The sequence below is a fragment of the Grammomys surdaster genome, unplaced genomic scaffold (genome assembly GCF_004785775.1).
Source record: "Grammomys surdaster isolate TR1022 unplaced genomic scaffold, NIH_TR_1.0 126313, whole genome shotgun sequence".
NCBI lineage: Eukaryota > Metazoa > Chordata > Mammalia > Rodentia > Muridae > Grammomys > Grammomys surdaster.
This window is the reverse complement of record NW_021621113.1, coordinates 2,460,377-2,484,591: the sequence shown is the minus strand read 5'-3', so window position 1 is coordinate 2,484,591 and position 24,215 is coordinate 2,460,377. Positions and strand designations below refer to the sequence as shown.

Below are 24,215 nucleotides of genomic sequence, written 5' to 3'. Positions count from 1 at the left end.
ATAAACAAGGCTTTCTTACAGTTATGTTCACAAACCTGTTCTCCAAGCCACCTGCCAGAGCAGTGGTTCTCAACCTGTGGGTCTCGATCCCTTTGTCGGACCTCTATCTTCACAAAGATTCACTTGTAATGGCTAACAGTAGCAAAGTTACAGTTATGAAGTAATGAAATAATCTTACGGTTCGGTGCCATCATGACATGAGGAACTGTATTAAAGGGTTGTATTTAAGGATGCTATCAAGCATGTATTCTGCCATTTTAGTATCATAGAAGACCATCTAACTGAGATGGCGTTGGGGAATGGGTGTGTGCACTGTGTATTTCGCTGACTTCTATGCCCAGACACCTCTTTGCAATCAGGATGATGGCATGGTTATCTCAATGTTAATTGTTTCCCGTCACCTTTGATTGGCTAATACAGAGCTGGTCAGCCAATTAGCTGGACAGAAGAGAATAAATAGGGCAGGGTTTTGGATCATAGTTGGGGGTCTAAAAGACAAGAATGAGGAGAGAGGGAGGAGAGAAAGGGTGCTGGAAAAGTGGGAAAGAGGGAGACAGGGAGGGACAAGAGAAAGGTGTGGAGAGACCTGGAATAATCAGGAGGAGTCACCATGAGGTCGCCAGGAGCGCACAGGATACCCATGGACCAGAGTGAGCCAGGACAGGATCTCCACTTGTCTCAGAAATGAAGGTAGAGGCATACAGACACTCGGCTTCTTATATAGGTGCTGGGATACACGCTCTGGCCCTGATTGCTCAGCAAGAGCTATTAATCACTGAGCCATCTCTTCAACCTTAGTAGGTTAAAAATAGGTTTTTTTCTTCTCTAACTGGACACATAGACTGGCTTTAATAAAACCATGTCATGTTGAGGCACATCTTTAACCCCACTACTCAGAAGGAAGAGGTAGGCACTATGAGTTCAAGGCCAACCTGGTCTACACAGTGAGACCTTGTCTCAAAAAAAGTAAAGGAATAATTTCAGTAGGGTGTGGTGGCACCCTTTTTTTTTTTTTTAAAGATTTATTTTATGGAGCCGGGTGGTGGTGGCGCACGCCTTTAATCCCAGCACTTGGGAGGCAGAGGCAGGTGGATTTCTGAGTTCAAGGCCAGCCTGGTCTACAGAGTGAGTCCCAGGACAGCCAGAGCTACACAGAGAAACCCTGTCTCGAAAAAAAACCAAAAAAAAAAAAAAAGAAGAGAGAAAATCAGCAGTCTTCTAAGAAGTCTTCTAGATGGTTCTACTTAGAACCAATTGGAACAGAAGATGGCTCTGTCCCTTAGCAACATAAAACCATGACCTCAGCCTACATGGTGTACATGGTCTCTGTGCTACACTTGTCTTTTTGAGACATGGCCATGTTCAGTTGCCCAGGCTAGCTCTGAACTCATTTTATAGCCAAAGCTGGCCTTGAATTCAGGATTCTGAGGGTTGAGATCACAGGCATATAATAATGTCTATCATACTCAGCTTAAATTATATTGATTTAAGTTGGATTCAGCCTTGGCAGCTGCTTACACCATTGGGCAGTCCCTTCTGAGATCACGCTGGAGCACTTGTATTCCAGTGGAAGGGCATAAGGCACCTGCTGCTACTGCTCAAATGACCAAGTACATGACTGCTTCTCAAAAATGGAAGAATTCATTATCTAGGAATCATAGAGCAAGGCTACACACTGGTTTCCCATTTCTGAAAGTCAACTTCTGAAAGTTCCCAGCTCTGTATTTCCATTTAGCAAAGACACTATAGAGAATGAATCATCATGTCCTCTGAAAAGGAAGAAAACCAATCAGTTCCAGCAGCATCTTTCCGTTTTTGATAGTTTAGATGTCGATGATCACAAACACTTCTGGCTTCTCTTCGTTATAGACCTGCATCGCTGAGTATGTTATTGCTTTGACTTCTGTTCCCTAAAATTAGAGTTAAAGGGAAAAAGACAATGGAGTTAGAATCTTCATCTCTAGCAGGAGCTGGCAGAAAGTCAAGCTGTAATTATGAAACAAGAGACTGGTGGTTATCAAGTCAGTGCAGCAGCATGTGCTGGTGACATCAGCCTCGGGGAACACAGCAGACAGAGCACGGGACTTGGAGCCAGTGCTAAAGCAGGCATGAGGCCCAGCTGGTCAGGGAAGCTGTCTGACCTGGCTGGGCATGGGTTTGTGTTTTTATAAAATGAGTCAGCTCAAACAACACAAGCTCTCCAGGCTGGCCCAAGGCTCTTCTTCTTCTCTCTCTCCACTTCCTTGTGTCCTGACCCTAGCCCTCATTCTTTGGGATTCTTTTCTTCCCAGGTCAGAGCTCTCCCAGGACTCTGATACATGATATTGCCCCACCCCTGTCCCAGTTTAGAACAAAAGGATTAGATGTCCTCTTAAGTTCCTTCCAACTCTAAAAAGAATCTGTAATAATTCTGAGTGCCACAAAATATGCCAGGTCATAGTGAATGGCACCTGCTGGCTCTAATGTGCAACAGCATGTGGAGATGCCACAGGAGGGATGACTGAGGTCACTGTCTTTCCTCTGCTATTGTCACAGTCACCTTTCTAGGCACAAGTGTTTCTGATGGTATCACCATGTATGTCCATCCACATCTCAAACAGATGTCTACTGACCAGTGAGCTGCATGGGCGGCTTTTCTCCCCGCAGGGACAATTCACATTTTCTCCACAGGCATTGCCCTTCCATTCTCTCAATCAACATACTTCTTAGAGAATAAAAGCTATCAATAAGAACCAACTCATATGGCCAGCCTGGTCTACATAGCAAGTTCCAGGACAGCCAGGGTACACAGTGAAACCCTAACTTGAAGAAAGTACTAAGAGAAGAAGCTCATATACCCACAGCCAATCTGCCAGCCCTCTCTGCCCTCACCTCTGCCTTCCCGCAGTGTGATGGCTCAGAAAGTCGACTCTATACCTACAAACAGATGCCACTGCGCCACTCACCAACGCTCCACATCCTCTTCCTTTCCCGTGTATCAATATACCCCCTCCTTACTCGCTCCCATTTTGTAGGTAAATATGCTAGAAAACCTTCTAAGTAAAGCCACATGAAATAACTTGCCATTCCACACTAATTAAAACTAAAGTTTATGGAGGCTGGAGAGATGGCTGAGCAGTTAAGAGCATTGACTGCTCTTCCAGAGGACCCGGGTTCAATGTTCAGCATCCACAGGACAGCTCGCAACTGTCTGCAACTCCATGATCAGACACCCGCACACGGACATACATGCAGGCAAAATATCAATGCATATAAAATAAAAATAAATTATAAACAAACACACCAACCCAAAGTTTACTTTGGCATGTGCAGCCAGAATGTTCTCCAGGCTGGCCACGCACGCATACCTGAGGGTGCTTGGACAGCGAGAACTCCTCCCCCCACCTGCAGAAGGAAAGGCAAACACAGCTATTATTTCTACGATTTTCTATTTTTATCTTACTCTGTACATTTTGCAGTAAGGTTTGTAAGTGTGGTCTCACACTGGAGACCCTGAAGGAGATGGGGGTGGGGAATGAATGCATGGATCTAACGGAGGAGAAAGCACATGACTCCAGACTATGATGCTTTAAATGCTGCTAACAAACTAGGATCAAGCTGAGGTGGTGGCTCACATTGAATCCCAGCACTGGGAGGCAGATGGCTTCCCGAGTTTAAGGCCAGCCAGGTCAACAGAGCAAATTCCAGGACAGCCAAGGCTACACAGAGAAATCCCGACTTTTTTTTTTTTTTTTTAAAGATTTACTTATTTATTTTATGTATATGAGTACACCATTGCCCTCTTCAGACACACCAGAAGAGGGCATCAGATCCCATTACAGATGGTTGTGAGCCACCATGTGGTTGCTGGGAATTGAACTCAGGACCATTTGCAAGAGCAGTCAGTGCTCTTAACCACTGAGCCATCTCTCCAGCCCAGAAATCCCGACTTTTAAAGCCAAAACAAATAAGCAAACACAAACAAACTGGAATCATCTAGTTGATTGTAGCTGCTAATTATAAATACAACATTTTTTCATCATAAAAATAATTGAGGGCTGGAGTGCTGCTGGTTCAGTGGTTACATGCGCCATTGGCTACTCTTCCAGAGGGCCCAGGTTCTGTCTCCAGCAACCACATGGCAGCTCACAACTGTCTGTTACTCTAGTTACAGTAGCCCTGATCCCCTCTGCAGGCACAAGGCATGCATGTGGTACATATACATAAGAGCAAATACCTATACATACACATTTTTTTTCCAAGACAGGATTTCTCAGTGTAGCCCTTGGCTGTGCTGGAACTCACTCTGTAGACCAGGCTGGCTTCAAACGCAGAGGTCTGCTTGCTTCTGTCTCCTAAGTGCTGGGATTAAAGGTGTGCACCACCACTGCCTGAATTAAAATAAATTTTTTTTTTTTTTTTTTTTTTTTTTGGTTTTTCGAGACAAGGTTTCTCTGTATAGCCCTGGCTGTCCTGGAACTCACTCTGTAGACCAGGCTGGCCTCGAACTCAGAAATCCGCCTGCCTCCGCCTCCCAAGTGCTGGGATTAAAGGCGTGCGCCACCAACGCCCGGCTAAAATAAAAATTTTAAAATTGGGAATCAAGCTTATGAATCCAGAAAGAAATGTATTTCCACAAGTTTCTGAATCTCTAAAGCTCAGGTTAGTTCATACTCCTAGGGGTCTATACAGGTCAATGTACCAAGGCTAGCCAAGTGCAATGCTCCCCTGACTCACCATTTATACATGCCATATATATATATAAGGATATTTTATATATAATTTAGTATCTTTTGTGACTTTTGCTAGTTTTAATACTTACCCAATGGATCGTAACTTGAAATTTTTTTGATCAATATTAAGTACTTTCACTTCCTAAAGAGGAAAAAAAATGTTATTTATCTTATTTTAAAACATTTTTGGAACAAGGTCTTATATACTCATATTAGCCTCAAAATATAGCCAAGGAAAAGTGTGCGTCCATACTGTCTGCCTTCACCTTTGCAGTGGTGAGATCACAAGCTTGTGCCACCATGCCTGAGTATCGGAGACTGAAACCAGGGTGTCCAGAATGCTAAGTCAGCATTCTTCAAAGTGAGCTACAACCACGGCACAGAAAATCATTACTTTCAACAAAGCAAACAAACAAACAAACAAAAAAAAACAGAAGAAACAGCCGGCAGTGGTGGCGCACGCCTTAATCCCAGCACTCAGGAGGCAGAGGCAGGCATAGCTCTAAGTTCAGGGACAGCTTGGTCTCCAGAATCAGTTCTAGGCCAGCCAGGGCTGCACAGAGAAACGCTGTCTGGGGCGGGGTGGGATCCACCCGTCTGCAGGAAGAACGACTCAGTGGATGCATGTGCTGGAGCTGACGAACGAGAGACTGGGGATTTCTGGAGACACAGAGGGAGTGTGTGCCAAGTGCTGGAGAAGGGTCCTAGACGTTGGCAGCAGCAAGCAATTTGCATTTGGCCTTTTTTCCATTTGTTTGTTTACATTAAGAAGTCTAAAATCATCAACTGTTGAACTTAGCGCAAAGTGCGAGAGGCACAAAACTTCAAAAGCAACAACTGGACACGTGGACCTGAACACAGCTCACAGGTGCACTGCCCTGCCGCCCCACCGGCCGGCCTTCTCCTTCCCTTTGTTTTTTTTTTTGTTTTCTTTTGGTTTGGTTTTTGTTTTTTGACTTGGGCTCAATACGCAGTCCTGGAAGACTGACATAGAACTGGCTATGTAAACCAGGCTGGCCTAGAACTCAGGGCTCCTCATGCCTCTGCTTCCTGAGTGGTGTGATGAATGGCACGCCCATCGTGCTGGCTCAGTAAACGGTCTCTCCAGCCCTTAGTGATATAATATTCTTCACGGTCAAAGATCTAAGCTTAAAACAGGAGGGAGGAAGGAGAGAGAAGAAGAGAGGAGGGGAGGGGAGGGGAGGGGAGAGGAGGAGAAGAGACTATCCCTAGGCAAACAGGTTCATCAATAAGGACCCACAAGAAGCTGGAGAAATCGCTCAGCAGTTAACAGCACTGGCTGCCCTTGCAGAGAACCCAGAATGGATCCCAGCACCTCTGTGGTAAGTCATAACTGTTTGGGATTATAGTAACAGGGTCTACGATGCCCTCTTACGGCCTTCAGTGCCACAGCATGCACTTGGTGCACAGATATGCATGCAGGCAAAACAACTGAACATAAACTAAAAATAAACAAAACATCTTTTAAAAATCCTATAATTTATATAATTCAACATTATCCCATATATCTTGATGGACTAATTTTTGGATCCTATGGCTTAGTTTTAATTATTTGTTCAATTTTAAAATGTGAACCAACAGCCTACTTGCTCAGCAAAAAAAAAAAAAAAAAACAAAAAAAAAAACAAGAAAAGCCTGCACTTACCCGGGGTATGAAGTACTCATCAGCACTGAACTTGTAAAGCCACTCGTCCAAAAAGTGAAACAGCAGAGACTGCAAGTCGTCTCCTACACAAGGCCGAAGGGGTCACAGCAAGCGATGGTTAGTAATGTTCATAATCCGCCCCACTGTTCTGACTGCAACGCTCCTCAGATCACGCACAACAACGTATACACACGCCACGATTTCTCCTCGAGAACCGAGCAGTTAGTTACCTTGGGTCTCGACTTCCACTGTTTGGAGGGGTTCCACAGTCCCTGTATCTGTCATGTAACCAAACATGGCCATGGCACACTGCTCAAATGCTTCCTCCAGAGTATCTCCCCACGCATGTAACCTAAAAATTAAAAAGTTTAAATTAAAAAAAATAAAAGTAAAAAGGGCCATAGTGTATTCACAATCAACTACAAGGCAGAAAACCCCACAGTAAAGCAAAAGAAAATCAGTTTCATAAATATAAACTATATGTCTCATTTAATAATACCCACGTTGAATATTTTTAAACCATCATTTCAGATTTTTTTTGGGGGGGAGAGGGGAGGGTTGAGACAGGGTTTCTCTGTATAGCCCTGGCTGTCCTGGAACTCATTCTGTAGACCAGGCTGGCCTCGAACTCAGAAATCTGTCTTCCTCTGCCTCCCAAGTGCTGGGATTAAAGGCGTGTGCCACCACTGCCCGGCTATCATTTCTGATTTAAAACAACAAAATAAAAGGAGAAAAACAGAAATTCACTGGGGCCAGAAGGTAAAAAGATACTTGCCGTCAAGCGTGACACAGTGGTGGAAGAACTGACTTCCGGCCCCTGCCCACACACTGTGGCACTCATGTCTTACACACACAGCCCACAAAGTGAGATGCAGTTATACATTGGGGCACACCTTTAATTCCAAAACTCAGGAGGCAGAGTAAGGTGTATCTCTACCAGTCTGAGGCTAGCCTGGTCTATATAACAAATTCCAGGCCAGCCAGTGCTACATAGTAAGATCCTATCTCAAAAAAAAGAAAAGATACAGGGGCTAGAAAGATGGCTCAGTGATTAAGAGCACTGACTGCTCTTCCAGAGGTCCCGAGTTCAATTTCCAGCAACCACATGGTGGCTCAAAACCATCTATAGAATGGGATCCCTCTTCTGGTGTGTCTAAAGACAGCGACAGTGTACTACTTACAGACATTAAATAAATAAATAAATAAATAAATAAATAAATAGAAAACATAGGGGCTGAAGAGATGGCTTAGTGACTAAGTGTATCAGGTCCTAGTCCAAGCACCTACTTGGTGACTTATAGCTAACTGTAACTCCAGTCCTACCTGGTAACTTCTTCTGACTGCACACACATGGTATGCATACATACACACAGGCAAAATGTCCACAGACATAAGAAAATCAGATAAATCTTAAATAAACATAGCTAAAATTTCTTATTAAAAAAAATCAAAGTGGGACTGGAGGTATGGCTCAGATGTTAAGAGCACTGACTGCTCTTCCAGAGGTCCTGAGATCAATTCCCAGCAACCACATGGTGGCTCACAACCATCTGTAATGGGATCCGATGCCCTCTTCTGGTGTGTCTGAAGACAGCAACAGTGCACTCACATACATAAAATAAATAAATCATTAAAAATAAATTAAAGCATTCATTTTATTTAAAGACAGTTCAAGGAACAACCCTTGCTGTACTCACTGGACATCAGCTGTATGATCCAAATCTGAGGGAGAGAGAAGAAAATGTGTGAGTCAGTGAACTTAACTCTCAGATCCTACAGAAATAACTCTAGTGTACTGACAGGCAGCAAACAGAGCTCACAGCTACTCATTAAGAGCATCATCCTAGCTGGATATCAGGCACCTAAGTGGCTAAGGCAGATAGATAATAGATTCCAGCCCAGCCTAGGTTACTAAGACAACCTGGGTACACAACAACACTCCACATTCATTCATTCATTCATTCATTCATTCATTCATTCATTCCTGAGTCAGTGTTTCTCTGTGTAGTCCTGGATGTCCTGGAACTCACTCTGTGGACCAGGCTGGCCTCAGAGATCTGCATGCCTCTGCCTCCCAAGTGCTGGGATCAAAGGTATGTGCCACCAACTGCCCGGCGGAAACATTTCTTAAAAGTAGAAAAATGTGAGGCAGTTAGACCTTTTGCTATGTATTTAATAAATTTAGCCCTTTCCTAGTATTAGTTCAAAAACAAAATAACCTCCTCCTTAAATTTATATTTAAGTGAGCAATAACTGGTAGAAAGTACCAAGGCAGGAGCCTTTCAGTGGTTTGTTTCATTTTGCTTAGGTTTTAGATACAGGGTCTCCCTATGCTGCTTAGGTTTTAGATACAGGGTCTCCCTATGCACTTCATGCTGGTTGGAGCCTCCTGCCCCAAGTGCTGGGGTTACAAGCATGTGCCACCATACCCAGCTTCTTCTAGGTAGCCTAAACATCTAAGTTGTGTGCAGCAATGGGACGCTGCAGTCTCAGCTTGAGTTTGGAGCTGCATAATCCCTTGAGCCCAGTTCAAGGCTACCCTGGTGACACAGCCAGCCTCATGCTTGTCAGGCGTCTTATATATTGGCCTCTCAGTAAATATTGTCTATCATCAGTTACTTTTCCTGACTAACTAGTCAATTCTGAACACAGAATACTTTAGGACAGCCAAGTGCACAAGATGTACGAGTGTTCCCGCAGGACAGACAGGCCGCAGCAGCTCTACTGCGTGCCCCACTGTGACTGTCAGCTCCTCCTCTCCCGTCTGTCCTTCGCCTAGTCCATGGTTTACATCAATACTTTCCACTTGTTTTGCTTTGAGATGGGTGTTTAACAATGTAGTCCTGGCTGGCCTAGAATTCACTATGTAGACCAGCCTGGAATAGATTCTCTTGCCTCTGTCTCCAGAGCTGGAGAATTAAGGATGTGTGCCACAGTAACAAGCAATTCTTTCCACTAGCAAGGATTCTTAGAGGTCACTGAATATAACCAGAGGGCTGGGATGCGGCTCAATGGTAGAGTACTTGCCTAATGTGTGCAATAGTTTGGATAGTATATTGAGCATGAAACACAAAGTAAAGCAAAGAGAATGAAAGACTGGAGGGAAGGAGAAAGGGAGGGAAGAAAGGAAAGGGAGGGAGGGAAGGAGACAGGGAGGGAGGAAGGGAGGGAGGGAGGGAGGGAAAAAGGGAGGGCTGGAATCCATAGAGAACAATAAAGTTGGCAGAGCTGATAATGCAACTAAGGTTTTCTGTAGACTTAGGCAGGAGGATCACAAGTTTGAGGCCACTCTGGTATATGTATTGAGCTCAAGTGTTGAGGTACATAGAATGCCATGTTTAAAAAATACCATGGACCCCAATGAAACTAATTTTAAAAGGAGGAGGGAGCTGGGGATGGAGGTCACTGGCAGAGTGTTTTCCCTGCTACAACAAAATAAATAACAGATATAAGCATTATCATAAATCTGCAGAACTCCTAGTATTTAACAGCTGTGGCAAAACACTGTATTTAACCAAACTCTAGCATGGTTTCTAGTAGCATAAGGGCACATCTTTAGGATAGAGCAGAAGTCTTAGTTAAAATGCTTGCCTGAGGAAAGCCTAACAAAGGCTATAGAAGTCTCTCTTTGTTCTAGCCAACACTTGATAAGAGACTCCAAATCTCTCTATTTTACAGCAAGTACCAAAAAAGCCTAAAAATTGTGAATATGTATCCCTTCCAGCTCTGAGCAATCTTCCTTAAAGACCTGGTTCTTTGTAATGTTATCATCCCCACAACCAGGGCCTCTTGTCCCCAGTCTGTGGGAGGCTAGAACTCAAGCTTCTAAAACTGCCAGGGAGCAGGCATACCTGGCCTTGGCCCTGTAGCATCTCCAGTGACTCTAGTGACTAACCCTTTGTACTCTGTCCCTCCTCCTACTGTAGGAGCCCTTGCTCTGTCCTCCCTCATCCTCCCAGTAGAATAGTCTCTGTGTGAACTGGAATGACTCTCAGCTCTTTCAGCTCCCATAGTTAACCATACTCACTTCGACTTGTGTCTGCCTGTGTCACCTTTGACGGGGCAAAGGAGCTACACATAAAAGAACCAAGAGCTTGAGTCCACTCATGTGAATCTCTAACACAGAAAACTATACTCCAGAAATCCAAAATATAACATCGTATATAATATGGTGGCTTCGGGGGTAAGAGGCTGGAAAGGAACTGAGAATTCTTTCTAAGGTGACAGAACTGGTCTATCTGGAATGGGAGGGCTGCTTACACAGGTAGATCTGTTTAATAATAATCTGGACCAGGTGTGGTGGCTCATGCCTGTGGTTCTAGCACAGCTAGAAAACAGCTAGTGAGTCCCAGGCCAGTGAGAGTTAGAGTGAAAACCTGTCACAAAAAAAGAAAAGTACTTAACACTTTACTGAGGGATATATAAATTATACTCAATTCTTTAATTTTTTTTTAAAGATGATACATTGCTATATAGGGTGGTTCTCCAATTTTTTTTTTTTTTTTTAATCTCAGGAACCCTATACTCAAAAGACTACTGTAGGCGGGAAGCTATACTCAGGGGTAGACTACTAGTTTAGCATGTCCATTAAAGACATAAGAGATTCCTTTGTTTCTGAGACAGGGTCTTACTCTGTAGCCCTGGCTATCCTGGAATTCACTACGTAGACCAGGCTGGCCTCAAACTCAATATATCCTTCTGCCTCTGCCTCCAGAATGCTGTGATTAAAGGTATGGAAGCTGACACAAGAACTTTAAAAGAGGGAAACCCAACAATTTCAAAATATTCATTTAAAAATAATAACAATAACCCCAATTTAACATAAATTTCATTTTTATAAAAAAACTGAATTATCAAAGATTTAGTGTTTTTATATTTCAAAAAATTTTAACGTGATGCAAAAGTTGCAGTACATAATAAAATCCAACCTTGGGCTGTGGACACACACATACACACGTACGCACGCACAGTAAAAGGTATCTCTTGATTACTGTAACGTGGTCACACTATCCCACTACTGGGAGAAACTCGAGGACAATTCAGAAAACGCTTAAAAATACCAATAACCCACGAGTATAATTTACAATGATAAATGCTGGACTACTGAACTATATCCCCAAAGATAAGCGTGATTCAGGCACACGTGGAGTTTTAGGAGAATGTTTTGGGCCTCAGATTTCTTCATTCTCTAGTAAGGTAATCTTTTTCTTCGCTTTCCCCTAAATTAGGTACAATGAGGGGCACACTGTGATTACGCCAGAGCACCTGTGGGGCAAAGAAATGGGCGAGGCAGGAAGTTGCAGGTAAGCAGCCGAGGTTGTCAGAATGCAAGAGATGTGAGCCACTTACTCACATTCATACTTTCGATTGACTGGGGGATACTTGTCCTTGATCGCCTTCTGTTCCTCCGTCAAATTGTAATCTCTAACATCTTCCTCTTCTTGAGCCATGATTGTAGATTTAGAACTCTACTTCCGCCCTTCATCAGCCAGACTTCGGCCCTGCGCCATAACTTCCGCTCTACACCCCACCCCCTTGACAGCCGGTCTAAAAGGACCAGGACTCCATTCTGGGAGCTCGCGGAAGGATATTTATTGCTTGCAGCTTCCAGTCTAGGTCTTGCCGCTTTTATAGCATGTTTTAGAGACCAGCACCCTATTTCCTACACTCATTACTACTAGTTCTTTCTAAAAACTGAGGGAGTAAGTAAAAAAACACCTTGAATTAGGCACCTGTAAGTCTAAACGGTGATGCGTTTTCTCCTCGTCTGGCCCTTGGAGTTGGTAACCAGACCCGGAAACACTTCAAATTTTTTCGCTACCCCGAGGGAATTGCTAGCACAACGGCCCTCTAAGAAGATGGCTGCGCACGAGCGTGTGTGGGGTAAGGAGGGGGGGGGGAGGATCACGTGATCTGCACGGGAATGGTCCAGGCAGGCGGGGCGCGCGCGCAATCCTTGGACGCCTCGGGACTGTCGGGGGGAGAAGGGGCGGAGCGCGCGCCTCGGACCCGCGGAAAGCGACTCTTGACCGTTTTCATAGGCCGCCCCGCGGATGCTCCGCCCACCCCTCCGACTCGCGCTTTCTTATTGGCCAGTGTTGGCGCGAAGGCACGCGAGCCGGCCCCCCACGCACGGGCCGCAGGAAACAATAGAGGCCGCGCGCGCCGAGCGAGCGCTCGTAGCTTCCCCGCCCCTCCTTCAACGCACGACCCCGGGATCCCCCAACCCCTCCCGGCTCGCCTGCCGCCATGGCTGACAAGGAAGGTGAGTGTGCCGAGGCCGGCTCGGGAGGGTGCTGGGTTTCGGGGCTGTGTCGTGGCCTGTTACGCGGCCTAAGACGGAGAGCAGGCCCGACTCTAGCGATCCCAACAACTCCAGCCTGAGGAATGAGCTCCCAGCGGGGCGGGCTAACGGCGCGCCGGCTTCTCCGGAGCGGATGCGGAGCGACGCCAGGTCTCGGGCCTAGGCGAGTCCGACGCTCCCTGCCGGCCTCTCTGCCTGCCGGGACTCGGGGCGCCGCTCCCCACCCCCAGGCTCGATGCGCTGGCCTCCTCCTGGGTTTCGTGAACTTGGCGCGCGCCACCCTGCTTCGAGGTTGGACAGCATCGCCCCAAAGAGTAACGGAGTGCCCGGCTGGGGTGGCCTCAGGACTTCCGGCCCGCCGCGGCCGAGAGTGGCGTTGATGCCTGCGACCTGGGAGATTCAGATGAATCTCCATTTCGTTGTCAATCAAAACCCGGGCGCTGGATCGGTGGCTTGGAGAGGTTTGTTTCCTTTCCCTTTCTGTTCGCTAACTTAATGTGGTTTTTAAAAACATTTTAGCGGCCTTTGACGACGCGGTGGAAGAACGTGTGATCAACGAGGAGTACAAAATATGGAAGAAGAACACCCCTTTTCTTTATGATTTGGTGATGACCCATGCCCTGGAGTGGCCCAGCTTAACTGCCCAGTGGCTTCCAGATGTGACCAGGTGACGCGAATCTCTTGAATATTACTTTGGTAGTTCATATCCTTCAATTTTTTTTCCCTCCAGTCACTCAGAGGACATAATCAGAGCCTATGAGTAATATTTATTTTCCTCGATTAAAAGTAAGGTCGAAAACAGAAGATTATTTTGTAATTTACCCTGCAAGAGGATTGGTTTTTTGTTGTTGTTGTTTTGGTTTTTGGTTTTCTCTCTGCACTGAGTTGGATAGCCATTTATAACTGGAGTTAGCCATGTAATATAAAACTTGACAGTTTCCAGAAGGTCCAGTATATTCAACAAAACCATTTAATTTCTCAAGTCATTTGTGATACCAAGGTTAATAAGATAAATCTGGGGTCTGCCTAACTGAAGTGGGGGCAGGTGTTTTCAGCAGCAGTGTGGGAGGTTTTAGATAAGTAGGTAGAGAATACCTGGACAGGGCTGGGGGTTGTAATGCTTAGTGATTGAGCACCTGCTGCCAGGGACTTTGATCCTCACTCAGCAAGGGAGGTTGGGTGGGGGGCCCCCGCGCCCTTACAGTGAAATTGCATACACAAATTGTTCTAACCAAGGGCATGTCCGTCAACATGAAATACCAGGACTGGCTTGCAGAAGCAAGTGGCAATACAAAGATGGTGAATGTGGGTAATTACTGGTGTAAACTTCGCAAAAGTGTACTGAATTCTTTTTAAACTTAAGATATGTACAAAATTCGATTATGAGACTGATTGGGTTCAGCAGGTAATAGAAATTTGGAGTAAAGAGTTGTTTTGATTTGAAGGCTAGGAATTAAACCTTGTGTATGGTAAGGAAGGCAGTACTTCTGTGATAGGTCTCTGTGTAATGGAAAGTTCATGTGTGTTTTGCTAGTAACTTAAGAATGAGGCTGCTACCTTTGCAGCAGTGTAGAGGGAAATGGAGAACTTTATCTGAAGGATGTTGAACAAATCCATGCAGGCGTCTAGAAGTTTGGAATTGGACCTTTTTTTTTTTTTTTTTTTTTTAAATGCGTAGGAGTCTTTTGCCTGAGTGTCTGTGACATGTGAGTACAGTGCCTGCAGAGGTCAGAAGAGGACTGGAACTCTCTGGAACTGGAGTTATTCTTTTGGGAGCTGCCATAGAAGTGTTAGGAATTGATTCCTGGTCTTCTGAAAGAACAACCAGTGCTCTTACTGCTGAACCATTGCTCCAGCCTGTGGAATTGGGAATTTATTAGATTAAAAAACTAGTTGGGAGCTCAAGCTTAGTACAGGTATCTCTATCTGTTCTCAGTGGTTGTTCAATTGTGTTGAGAGGGTCTTTGGTGCTACATACCTGTAATCCCAGCACTTAAGAGGAAGAGCAGGAAGATCAGGAGTTCAAGACTAGCCTATGACACACCATAAGAAAAAACCCTGGATGGTGGTACAGGTCTGTATTCTAGCACTCAGGGCATAATTACAAGTGTTAGACCAGCTTGGGTTACGTAATACAACTCTGTTCTCTCCAAAATGTGTGTGTTGGAATAATGATTCCCAAATTTTAGCTATTACATGATAGTTCGTTATAGGGTCCTACTCCCTTTCCCACATGCACTTTTTTCTAAAAACTGTGGTGTGTGTGTGTGGGGGGGGTGATTGCATCTTTGCCTCAAATTCAGAGGAATTGCTGCTATTGGATATCTTGAGACCCAAATTGAAGTTCCTTCTGTTTCTTGGGAACTTAAAGGTATAATCTCTATCTAGTGTCTTACTGGCTTTCTGCTTAAAGCAGTTGGCATTTCCTAGGTAGCTTATTTAATCACTTTGACAACAATTGTAAGCCTATTGGTGTCCCATCCTTCCCATCTAGACAAAGGGTTTCAAATTGTAATGTACAACAGTCAGCTGCAGGACTGTTGTCTCCTACTCTCCAGGGCTTCTGAGTCTGTAGAACTGAGAATTTGCGCTCCTTACATTTATCCAATGGTGCTGTTGGTCTAGGACCATGATTTCAGATGCTCGTCTTTACAGTGTAGACTGATTTTTACAGGAGAACACAAATGGTATTAAGCTATGTCTCTTACTTAAAAATTAATATTCCTTATTGCCTGCAGTATAAAATCTAGATTGCCTTAAGCTGACATTCAGGAAATTTAGCAGTGATTTTAATCCTCTTTCTAGGTTTCTTCTCATTTGGCTTTTCCACTTCCAGAACTAGAGTTATCTCAGCTGTATTGCTTGATTTCCCCAAATTTAAGATGAATTAGTATTGTGGTGTTGCTTTTTGTTTGTTTGTTTGTTTTTTGTTTTTGTTTTTTTTTTTTTTTTTTTTTTTTTTTTTTTTTTTTAATAATTTATTTATTTTTGAACATGAAATGCTTTTTTATAGCATGTTTCACAAGGGGAGGGGGTAAGAGGGGCCAGATGGTGGAAAAGTACAAAATCTTCTTGGCCTGTGCCTTGAAACATGTCATGGTCTATATGGTACACTGCCTTGAATTATGATCTACCTGCTGTTCTTCAGAAGATATGGTACACTGCTTGAGTTATGGTCTCCCTGCTATTCTTAAGATGATATGGTACACTGCTTTGAGTCTATCTGCAGTTGCTAAGCAGGATCTTGCAGTTGCCAAGCTTCAGAGGACATTGTGCAGGTGGGGAAAGGTAGGGGGTGAGGGTAAGGGCGAGGGTCCTGGCTTCTGGCATCTCCCCCTTCTCTGTTTAGTTAGAGAAGGCATCTTATGATCAATCCCAACTATGTGAATTTTGAATTTGGATGTCTAATTATGGGGGGTCTTAGACAAGTTCACAACCCCAAAACACTGATGTGAGATGAGTCACATCGATGGTCGAAGGTTTTAGGCTGTCGACGATGGGCAACGTCAAGGGACTCCGATGTGGGTGAAAGGAGGGTGAGGGCCCTGTCTTAGGCCATGTAGGCTGCACCCACTCCCAGCACCACGCACTCCTTTTCGGCTGCATTGGGTGGGCCCCTGGGAAGTTTGTTTTTGTTTTTTCGAGACAGGGTTTCTCTGTGTAGCCCTGGCTGTCCTGGAACTCACTCTGTAGACCAGGCTGGCCTCAAACTCAGAAATCCGCCTGCCTCTGCCTCCCAAGTGCTGGAATTAAAGGCATCTGCCACCACTGCCCTGCTGTTGTGGTGTTTCAATCTAGCCCAGCCCATAATGTATTATTTTGTTTTACTGAATTGAACCTGGGACCTCATGGATATTAGTTTCACACACTACTACTGAACTGTATTGTATTCCCCAGCTGTTAAGTTCCAGTGTTTTTGTGTGCCTTTCATGTGGTGTATATTGCCTAGTGTTTGTGTCTCTGACTAATTATTTGTTATTTTTTTTCAAACAGCTCTTTTATATGTGTGGGTATTGTCTTAGCTTGCTTTTTTATTGCTGTGATAAAACACCATAAACAAAAGCAACTTGGGGAGAAAAGAATTTATTTCAGCTACAGTTTATAATCAATCCATCTTGGAAGTTCAAGGCAGAACCTGGACGCTGGAACTGAAGCAGAGGCCATGGATGAACATGGCCTCTGTCTTGTTCAGTTTGCTTCTTACATAACTCATAATCACCTGCCCAGGGATGGCACTGCCCATGTTGGGCTAGGTCCTACATAAATCATTAATCCCAGAAAATGCCTCCACAGGGTTGCCTACAAGCCATTCTAATGATGGTGATTCTTCAGTTGGTATTCTCTTTTGTTCTGTTTTGACTACATGTATGTAAGTGTTCCACTTTGTACCTGGTACCTTGTACTGTGTGCCTGGAACCTGGGGAGGCTAGAAGAGGGGGTCAGATCCTCTGGAACTGGAGTTCTACATGCTTGTGAGCCAGTATGTGGACACTGGAAACTGAACCCAGGTCCTCTGCAAGAATAACAACAGCTGTAGATCACTGAGCCATCTCCCCAGTTCCTGCTCCTGGCTCTTTAAGAAGAGTGCCTGTCTTGTTTTTTTTTATTTTGTTTTGAATTTGGGGGTATATATATTTTGTCTATATGTGTGGGTTTCCTGAGACAAACAGGATCACTAGAATAAACTAGTCTAGCAGAACTGACAACTCTGGGTTCAGGAGAAATATTCTGTCTTCAGTCTATCTAGAGGAAAAAGGTAAGCCAGAAGCCCATTGTCAAGTTCTGGCCTCTATATGTGTTAGTATACGCATAGATAGATGTGTGCACACAGAAAAGATGGTGAGAGAGACAGCTCTAGGTTTAGGGAGAACTATAATGAAAACAAAACTACTTCCAAAGTATTTAGAACAGTGTATTTAGAAATTAGGAACATAGTAAATGTTTGGACAGTTTATTTATTTATTTATTATTTTGAGAAAGAGTTTTTCTGTGTAGCCCTAGCTGTCCTGGAATTAAGAGATCTACCTGTCTCTGCTCCCTGAGTGCTGCGACTAAAGGCCTGCCACCACTGCCTGACTAATGTTCTTTTTCTTTTGTGGAATACAAGAACTCTTGCACATGACCAGGCACAAAGCTCTACCATTGGGTTTTATGCCGTAATTCTTCCTCTCTTTTGTCTTTCTCATCTCTTAGCAGAGTTCTTGGTAAACAAGAATATATTGGCATATCTAATAGTTATTTTCTTCTTACCCATTATAAAGAGTATATAGATAGATAATTCACTTTTTCATTTCAATAAACTGGGAGGAAAGTAAGTTTCCTTCAAGTAATTCTAAATTTTTGGCCAAGGTAAATAAAAATTGAGTACTGTATTTATGCTTTAGCCTTGTTAGAGGGCCACTAGAAGTAGGAAATGACTGCCAAGTAGTCACTGGGCGGAGGTGCCTACTGCCAAGCTTGCAGCGTAAGTTTGATCACATGAACCCATGGGGTAGAAGGAGAGAACTGGTCTTCAACTCTTGTCATTTATTTTATTCCATTGTGAGGAGAGAGTTGAGCATGTGTATGTGTGTGCTCAGGATCTCTTGGAGCTAGACTTTCAAGTGGTTGTGGGTTACTCCACATGGGAGCTGGGAACTGAACTCAAGTCCTGTGAGAAGAGCAGCAACCCCTATTAACTGCTAAACCATGGTTTTGGCCCCACTTTTTAAAAAGTGGGATATAGGAGCTTTGGTGGTGATTCAGTCAGTAAGCGCTTGCCTCATAAGCACTAGGGAAGTGAGATCAATCTCCAGTGCTCATGTTTTGTTTTCTCTTCTAAAAGAGTCAGGGTAATACATGCTTAAAGTTTTAGAATTGGGGAGATGGGAACCAGGAGGATCCCTCAGTCTCTCCAGGCAGGCCAGTTGGTAAGCTCCAGGTCAATAAAGCAAGCCTTGTCTGAAAAGAGATAAATAATATCTTAAGAGTGATACCTAATTGTCCTCTGGTATACACATGCATGTGTACTTGAACATATGAGGGTTTTGTTGTTTGTTTTACGTAGGAAGTAGTTCTTACTATCTTAAGATTGAATTGTTTGGGTTTTTGTTTTGTCTTGTTTTGTTTTGTTATATATGCACATTGCTGACTGGTTTCCTGGGTTACCAACTTGAATAGTAATGATTTGTTTTTACAGGCCTGAAGGAAAAGATTTCAGCATTCATCGGCTTGTCCTGGGAACACACACGTCAGATGAACAAAACCACCTGGTGATAGCCAGTGTCCAGCTCCCTAATGACGATGCTCAGTTTGATGCATCCCATTATGACAGTGAAAAAGGAGGTAGGACTCTGCAGGATGGAAGAAGTAATGCTGTATAGGTTATGTCTTCATTAAAGAGGTATACAATTTGGTCAACTGGGAAGACATTGACCCAAAGACAGAATTTAGTTCATGGATATGGATTGCTACACCTTTTTTTTTTTTTTTTTTTAAATGTGTGTATGTGTTTTGTCTACATGTATGTCTGTCCACTACTTTTGTGCTTGGTGCCTATGAGGGCCAGTAAGGGGTGTCAGATCCCCCTGGAAGTAAGGTTATAGACATTTGTGAGCCACTGGGAATTGAACCTGGGCCCTCTGGAAGAGCAGCTAGTGCTCTAAATCACTGAGTCATCTCGCTAGTCCCATATTGAACTCAGGACCTCTGTAAGAGCAGCTCTTACCCATTGAGCCGTCTCTTCATCTCCCCTGGGGTTTTCCCAGGTACCTGAGATGCAGATTAAATGTGTGGTGTGGGTTTATTTGCTCTTCTGGCAGCTCTTAAACTAAATGTCTAAAGCACAGGTGGCAGGAGGATCACAAGTTTTGGGCAACTTGGAACCAGTGATTTCCTATCAGAATAGAAACCGTTTACACAGCACTCAAAGCTCAAAGTATACAGTGTATCTGTGCTACGATAATTTCATGAGGTGTAGGGGCATAAAGTCTTTTTTTTTTTTTTTGATTATTTGAGACAGGGTTTTTCTGTGTAGCCCTGACTGTCCTGGAACTCACTCTGTAGTCCAGGCTGGCCTCAAACTCAGAAATCCACCTGCTTCTGACTCCCAAGTGCTGGGATCAAAGGCGTGCACCACCACCGCCTGGCTGCATAAAGTCTTAATAAAAACATCTTAGAAAGTTAAGTAGTTGGGGTAGGATGGAAAACATGAGATTATGGTTTGTTTTTGGAGACATGATTTCTCTGTGTAGCCCTCACTATCCTGAAACTCACTCTAGACCAGGCTGGTCTCAAACTCAGAGATCTGCCTGCCTCCGCTTCCCAAGTGCTGGGATTCTTAAAGGCATGCACGACCACTTATCAGCCATTAAAGAGTTTAACTGCTCACAAACACTTCTTTTTCTAGATAGGAATTGATAACTTTTATGTCCCAGTGATGGTTTGTTTATGCTTGGGCCAGGGAGTGGCACTACTGGAGGTATAGCCCTGTTGCAGTAGGTGTGTCACTGTGGCTCATGGGCTAGTCCTAGCTGCCTGGAAGTCAGTCTTCCACTAGCAGCCTTCAGATGAAGATGTAGAACTCTCAGCTCCTCCTGCACCCTGCCTCCCTAGATGCTGCCATGCTCCCACCTTGATGATAATGGACTGAACCACTGAACCTGTAAGCCAGCCCCAATTTAATGTTGTCCTTTATAAGACTTGCCTTGGTTGTAGTGTCTGTTTGGTTCATCTTAAGATAAGCCCTCACACCAAACTATAAGAAAAGGTAGAATCAGTAGGAAAAGTTGCCTTGAATAGTCCCTGACTCAGACAAAGCAACAAAAAGTAGATAATGGGCTGCTTTTACTAACATTTGTGAACTGGATAGTCAGTGCTTAGTATGTGGAGAGCTCTTGGGGCAACTTCTAGAAACTTAGCAAGAATTTGACTTTGGGATAGGACAGGGAACTAGACTCATAAGAATATTTACATTTGAGCTAATACAAGGCTCAAGGTAAACTCAGCAGTGGGATGTGTGTCATTCCTTTTATCTTGGACATCCTGATAAGCCCCTAGAAACACTGATTTTGGAGTTAGTTTATTGTTTTGTTTGTTCCTTGACCTAGAACTGACATTATTTGCATGTACTTAAAATGTTATAAAAGCAGACTGGAAAAAAAATAAACCCCCTTCAGCCTCAGCATTGGCTGGGCTGTTAGAATGCTGTCTAATTGTCTTTTTCTTTTCAATCCTCGCTCCCTCCCTTGAGACCCGGTTGACTGACTGAGCTAGTATTTATTGGTGATTAACAGAAAGAACCCTTCATTATGTGTAAGTTTATTTTGGATCCAGCTATTGGCCAGGATTGTACCTGTGTAAATTTGTTTGGTCATTTCTCATTTAATCTTCTGTGATAGAGTGCCAAGTAAGTTGTTAGGGTAATCAACTATGATGTTATAAGTTTTGCTCAAGTGCATACTTTTTTCAAGGTTATTCTCTGGGTGACCATATATGATTGGTTGAAGGAGGAAAGTGCTGACTTTAAGAGTAAGGATGGATGCTGTTTGCCCCTTCTAGCTGTGTGGGTTTTATGTGGATCATTTAACCTCTGAATCCAGTTCCTTTCAGTTAAATGAATTTTTTTTTTTTTCTGGTTTGGTTTGGTTTGGTCTTTTGATGACTTCCTGGGTAATTGAACCCAGTGTTTGGTATGTTTAAGGCTAAATGCTCTTAGCACTGCGCTATATAGCCTCAGATCTAAGTAAGGTAGATTGTGTTTAAATTGTATTTGAGTACAGGAGTTATAATTCAGTGGAACACTTTAGCAAATCTGAAGCCCCTGAATTCAGTCACTCAAACACAAAATAAATGGGGTTTTGTCATGTGAATGTGCATGGTGACATACTCTTAATAATCATAGCCCTCTGGGCTGAGAGAGAATGGTCACAAGTTCAGGACCAACCTGGGCAACAGAAATGAATCCTGTTTCAAAAAGGAAAAAAACAGACCAATAAGCCAGCTCAGCAGGTAAAAGTCCTTGGAGTCCATGGTAGAAAGAGGGTACTTGACTCCCAAAAGTTGTTGTTGCCACTATGTATGTTAGTGTTCTGTCTACATGGACACCTAAGGTTAATAGAGGGCATTGGAACATTACAGATGGTTGAGAGCCACCATGTGGTTGCTGGGAACTGAACCAGGACCTCTCAAAGAAACCCAGTGTTCTTAACGCCATTTCTTCATCTCCTCAGGGATTTTATTGGTACCTAAGAGGTAGTGTAGAATGTGTAGTGTGGGTTTGTTTTTCTGAAATTGGATTCACTATCTTGTAATCTCCTTTTGCGAGTGTGGTCCATAAAAGTGAAGGTACACATATCCATGCCAGCACAATTCCTTTGTCACTCTCTTACTTAATCCTTTGACATGGTTTTGGTGAATTGGAGGCTTACCCTGTCACCTAGGCTGCATGTTTTCATACTCTATTCCTGGGGTTACTTTTGAATAGGCTCTCATATAACTCAGGCTGGCTTAAACTTGGAATCATCTGTGCCTTTGCCTCTGAAATTCTGGGTGGGATTAAGCTAACAAACCTGCCTTCTGTTATTTAAAAACTGTACAGTTATAAATTATTAACATGCTGGGCGGTGGTGCCACATGCCTTTAATCCCAGCACTTGGGAGGCAGAGGCAGGTGGATTTCTGAGTTTGAGAGTTCGAGGACAGCCTGGTCTACAGAGTGAGTTCAGGACAGCCAGGGCTACACAGAAACCCTGTCTCAAAACCAAAATAAATAACATTTTTTCTAATGTCCTCCAACTTTTTTGTTCCTAAGAGCTCCGAATAATCTTTTTTTTTTTTTTTTTTTTTAATACTTCAACTGATAGAACTTTGGTCTGTTTATTTTGCTGATGTGTTTGTGATTAGAATTTAGTCCTGTTCCCTGGATGTTTATCTTGCTTTGGGGGATTTGGGGTCAGCATGCTCTCTACTACTTAGCTACCTCCTGTGTGCTGGTGTAGGTATGTATCAGAGGGGGAAGGATTATTGTACATTAAAGGCAGCTGTGGTCTGCATAGTGAGACCCCAAGTGAACTTCTCAAGAGGGCTTCTCTCTCCAAAAACAGTGACAAAAAAAAGCAGTAATGTGAATAACAGCTATAGCTTTTTAATTTGATTATCACAGTACAGTATCAAGTGTTATATACTTTATTTTTCCTTCTTCATTAAAGTTAATACATTATGGATCAGAGAATAGGCTTGGTATTTAAAAAGGTTGGGGGAGTGGTGACTTCAGTTGATCTCATCAGCAATGAGTACAATCATGTTTAAATTCTTGTCTAAGTCTTTGGGTGCTGGGTTGTACCTCAGTGCTAGAATTTACTAGTCTTGGATCTAAGACCCTGGGCTCCATCCACACCTGGCACCACAGACACAAGAAGAAAATGTTTTAAGAGATTATGAGATTCCACTAAAGTTATGGCCTAGAAAAGTGACTCGGTTGTTGTGTGTCTATAATATTGGTTTAGAAGGATGCACGTGTTCTGTCTGGGGTGCTGGAAATGTTCAGAGTTTTTTATTACTTTTGTTTTTGTGGGTTTTTTGTTGTTTTTTTTTTTTAGACAGGGTCTGCTTGTGGGCTAGGCTGGCCTGAAACTAAATCTAAAGTAGCCAAGGCTTGCTATGAACTTATATTGTGATAATCAAATTAACCTTCACCTTTTAAAAAAAGGGTTGCTTTTATTGTTACTATTAATGTATATGGGTGTTTTCTCAGCATGTATGTCAGTGCACCATATGTGTGCTTGGTGCCTATGGAGGCCAGAAAAAGTTGTCCAACCCCTTGGAACTGAAGTTAGAGGTGGTTATGGGCCACCATGTGGGTGCTGACTACCAAAGCCTGCTGCAGCTGTTACTCTTCACCAGTGAGCCATCTCTCCAGCCCGTTGGAATGCTGTCGTTGTGATTTGAATAGTACTTCTGGTATTCAGAGATATGTTGATTTCTGTTCTGGTGTGTTGTGCTTTAGTTTAGTTTTAATGGTGTTTTGTTTTTGAGTGTGTGTTTAAAAAAAAAACAAACTAGAAAGAATTCTTTACTTTCAGTGAGTTTTTTATTAATATTTTGAATGGCCCTTCTACATATCTACTTTATAGTGGGAATCTGTAATTTTAAGTAGGTGTGGCTTGGGGTGGGGGTGTTATGTTTGTCTAGCATATGTGTGGCCTTAGATTTAATCTTTAAAAAAAAAAAAAAGGGCACATCCTAACCTGTTAAAGTTCAGTTTGAGAGCTGCGTGTAGTAGCATGGGCCTTATATTCTCAGTACTTGAAGGCAGGAGGATCTTGAGTGTGAAACAAGCTGAGCTATTGAGACAAGGGCAGACACTGTCTTCAAAACTAAATCATCTGTTTACATTTTCTTTTTTTTTTGGTTTTTCGAGACAGTGTTTCTCTGTGTAGTTCTGGCTGTCCTGGAACTCACTCTGTAGACCAGGCTGGCCTCGAACTCAGAAATCCGCCTGCCTCTGCCTCCCAAGTGCTGGGATTAAAGGCGTGCGCCACCACCGCCCGGCTAAA

The 24,215-nt window shown here is 43.5% G+C and overlaps 2 protein-coding genes across 3 annotated transcripts in view; one reads left to right on the top strand and one right to left on the bottom strand.

Moving 5' to 3' along the window:
* Window positions 1-1,619: 1,619 nt before the first annotated feature.
* On the bottom strand, window positions 1,620-12,224 carry Zbtb8os (zinc finger and BTB domain containing 8 opposite strand). 2 transcript variants are annotated; one of them, XM_028759750.1, is made up of 7 exons: window positions 12,111-12,224; window positions 8,076-8,100; window positions 6,609-6,730; window positions 6,379-6,461; window positions 4,802-4,854; window positions 3,348-3,384; window positions 1,620-1,910 (listed from the first exon to the last, which is right to left on the bottom strand). In XM_028759750.1, exons 3-7 carry the CDS (start codon window positions 6,679-6,681, stop codon window positions 1,824-1,826), a joined length of 333 nt encoding a protein of 110 aa, XP_028615583.1. In that variant the 5' UTR covers window positions 6,682-6,730; window positions 8,076-8,100; window positions 12,111-12,224; the 3' UTR covers window positions 1,620-1,823. The 2 variants fall into 2 exon arrangements, with proteins under 2 accessions (XP_028615583.1, XP_028615582.1); XM_028759749.1 differs by lacking the exon at window positions 12,111-12,224 and adding an exon at window positions 11,732-12,063.
* Window positions 12,225-12,523: 299 nt separating this feature from the next.
* Window positions 12,524-24,215, top strand: part of Rbbp4 (RB binding protein 4, chromatin remodeling factor) — a 22,318-nt gene continuing 10,626 nt past the window's right edge. Inside the window, exons 1-3 of the mRNA XM_028759920.1 lie at window positions 12,524-12,643; window positions 13,202-13,349; window positions 18,861-19,006. Coding sequence (XP_028615753.1) covers window positions 12,628-12,643; window positions 13,202-13,349; window positions 18,861-19,006 — 310 coding nt within the window. The 5' untranslated portion in view covers window positions 12,524-12,627. The remainder of the gene's footprint in view (window positions 12,644-13,201; window positions 13,350-18,860; window positions 19,007-24,215) is intronic.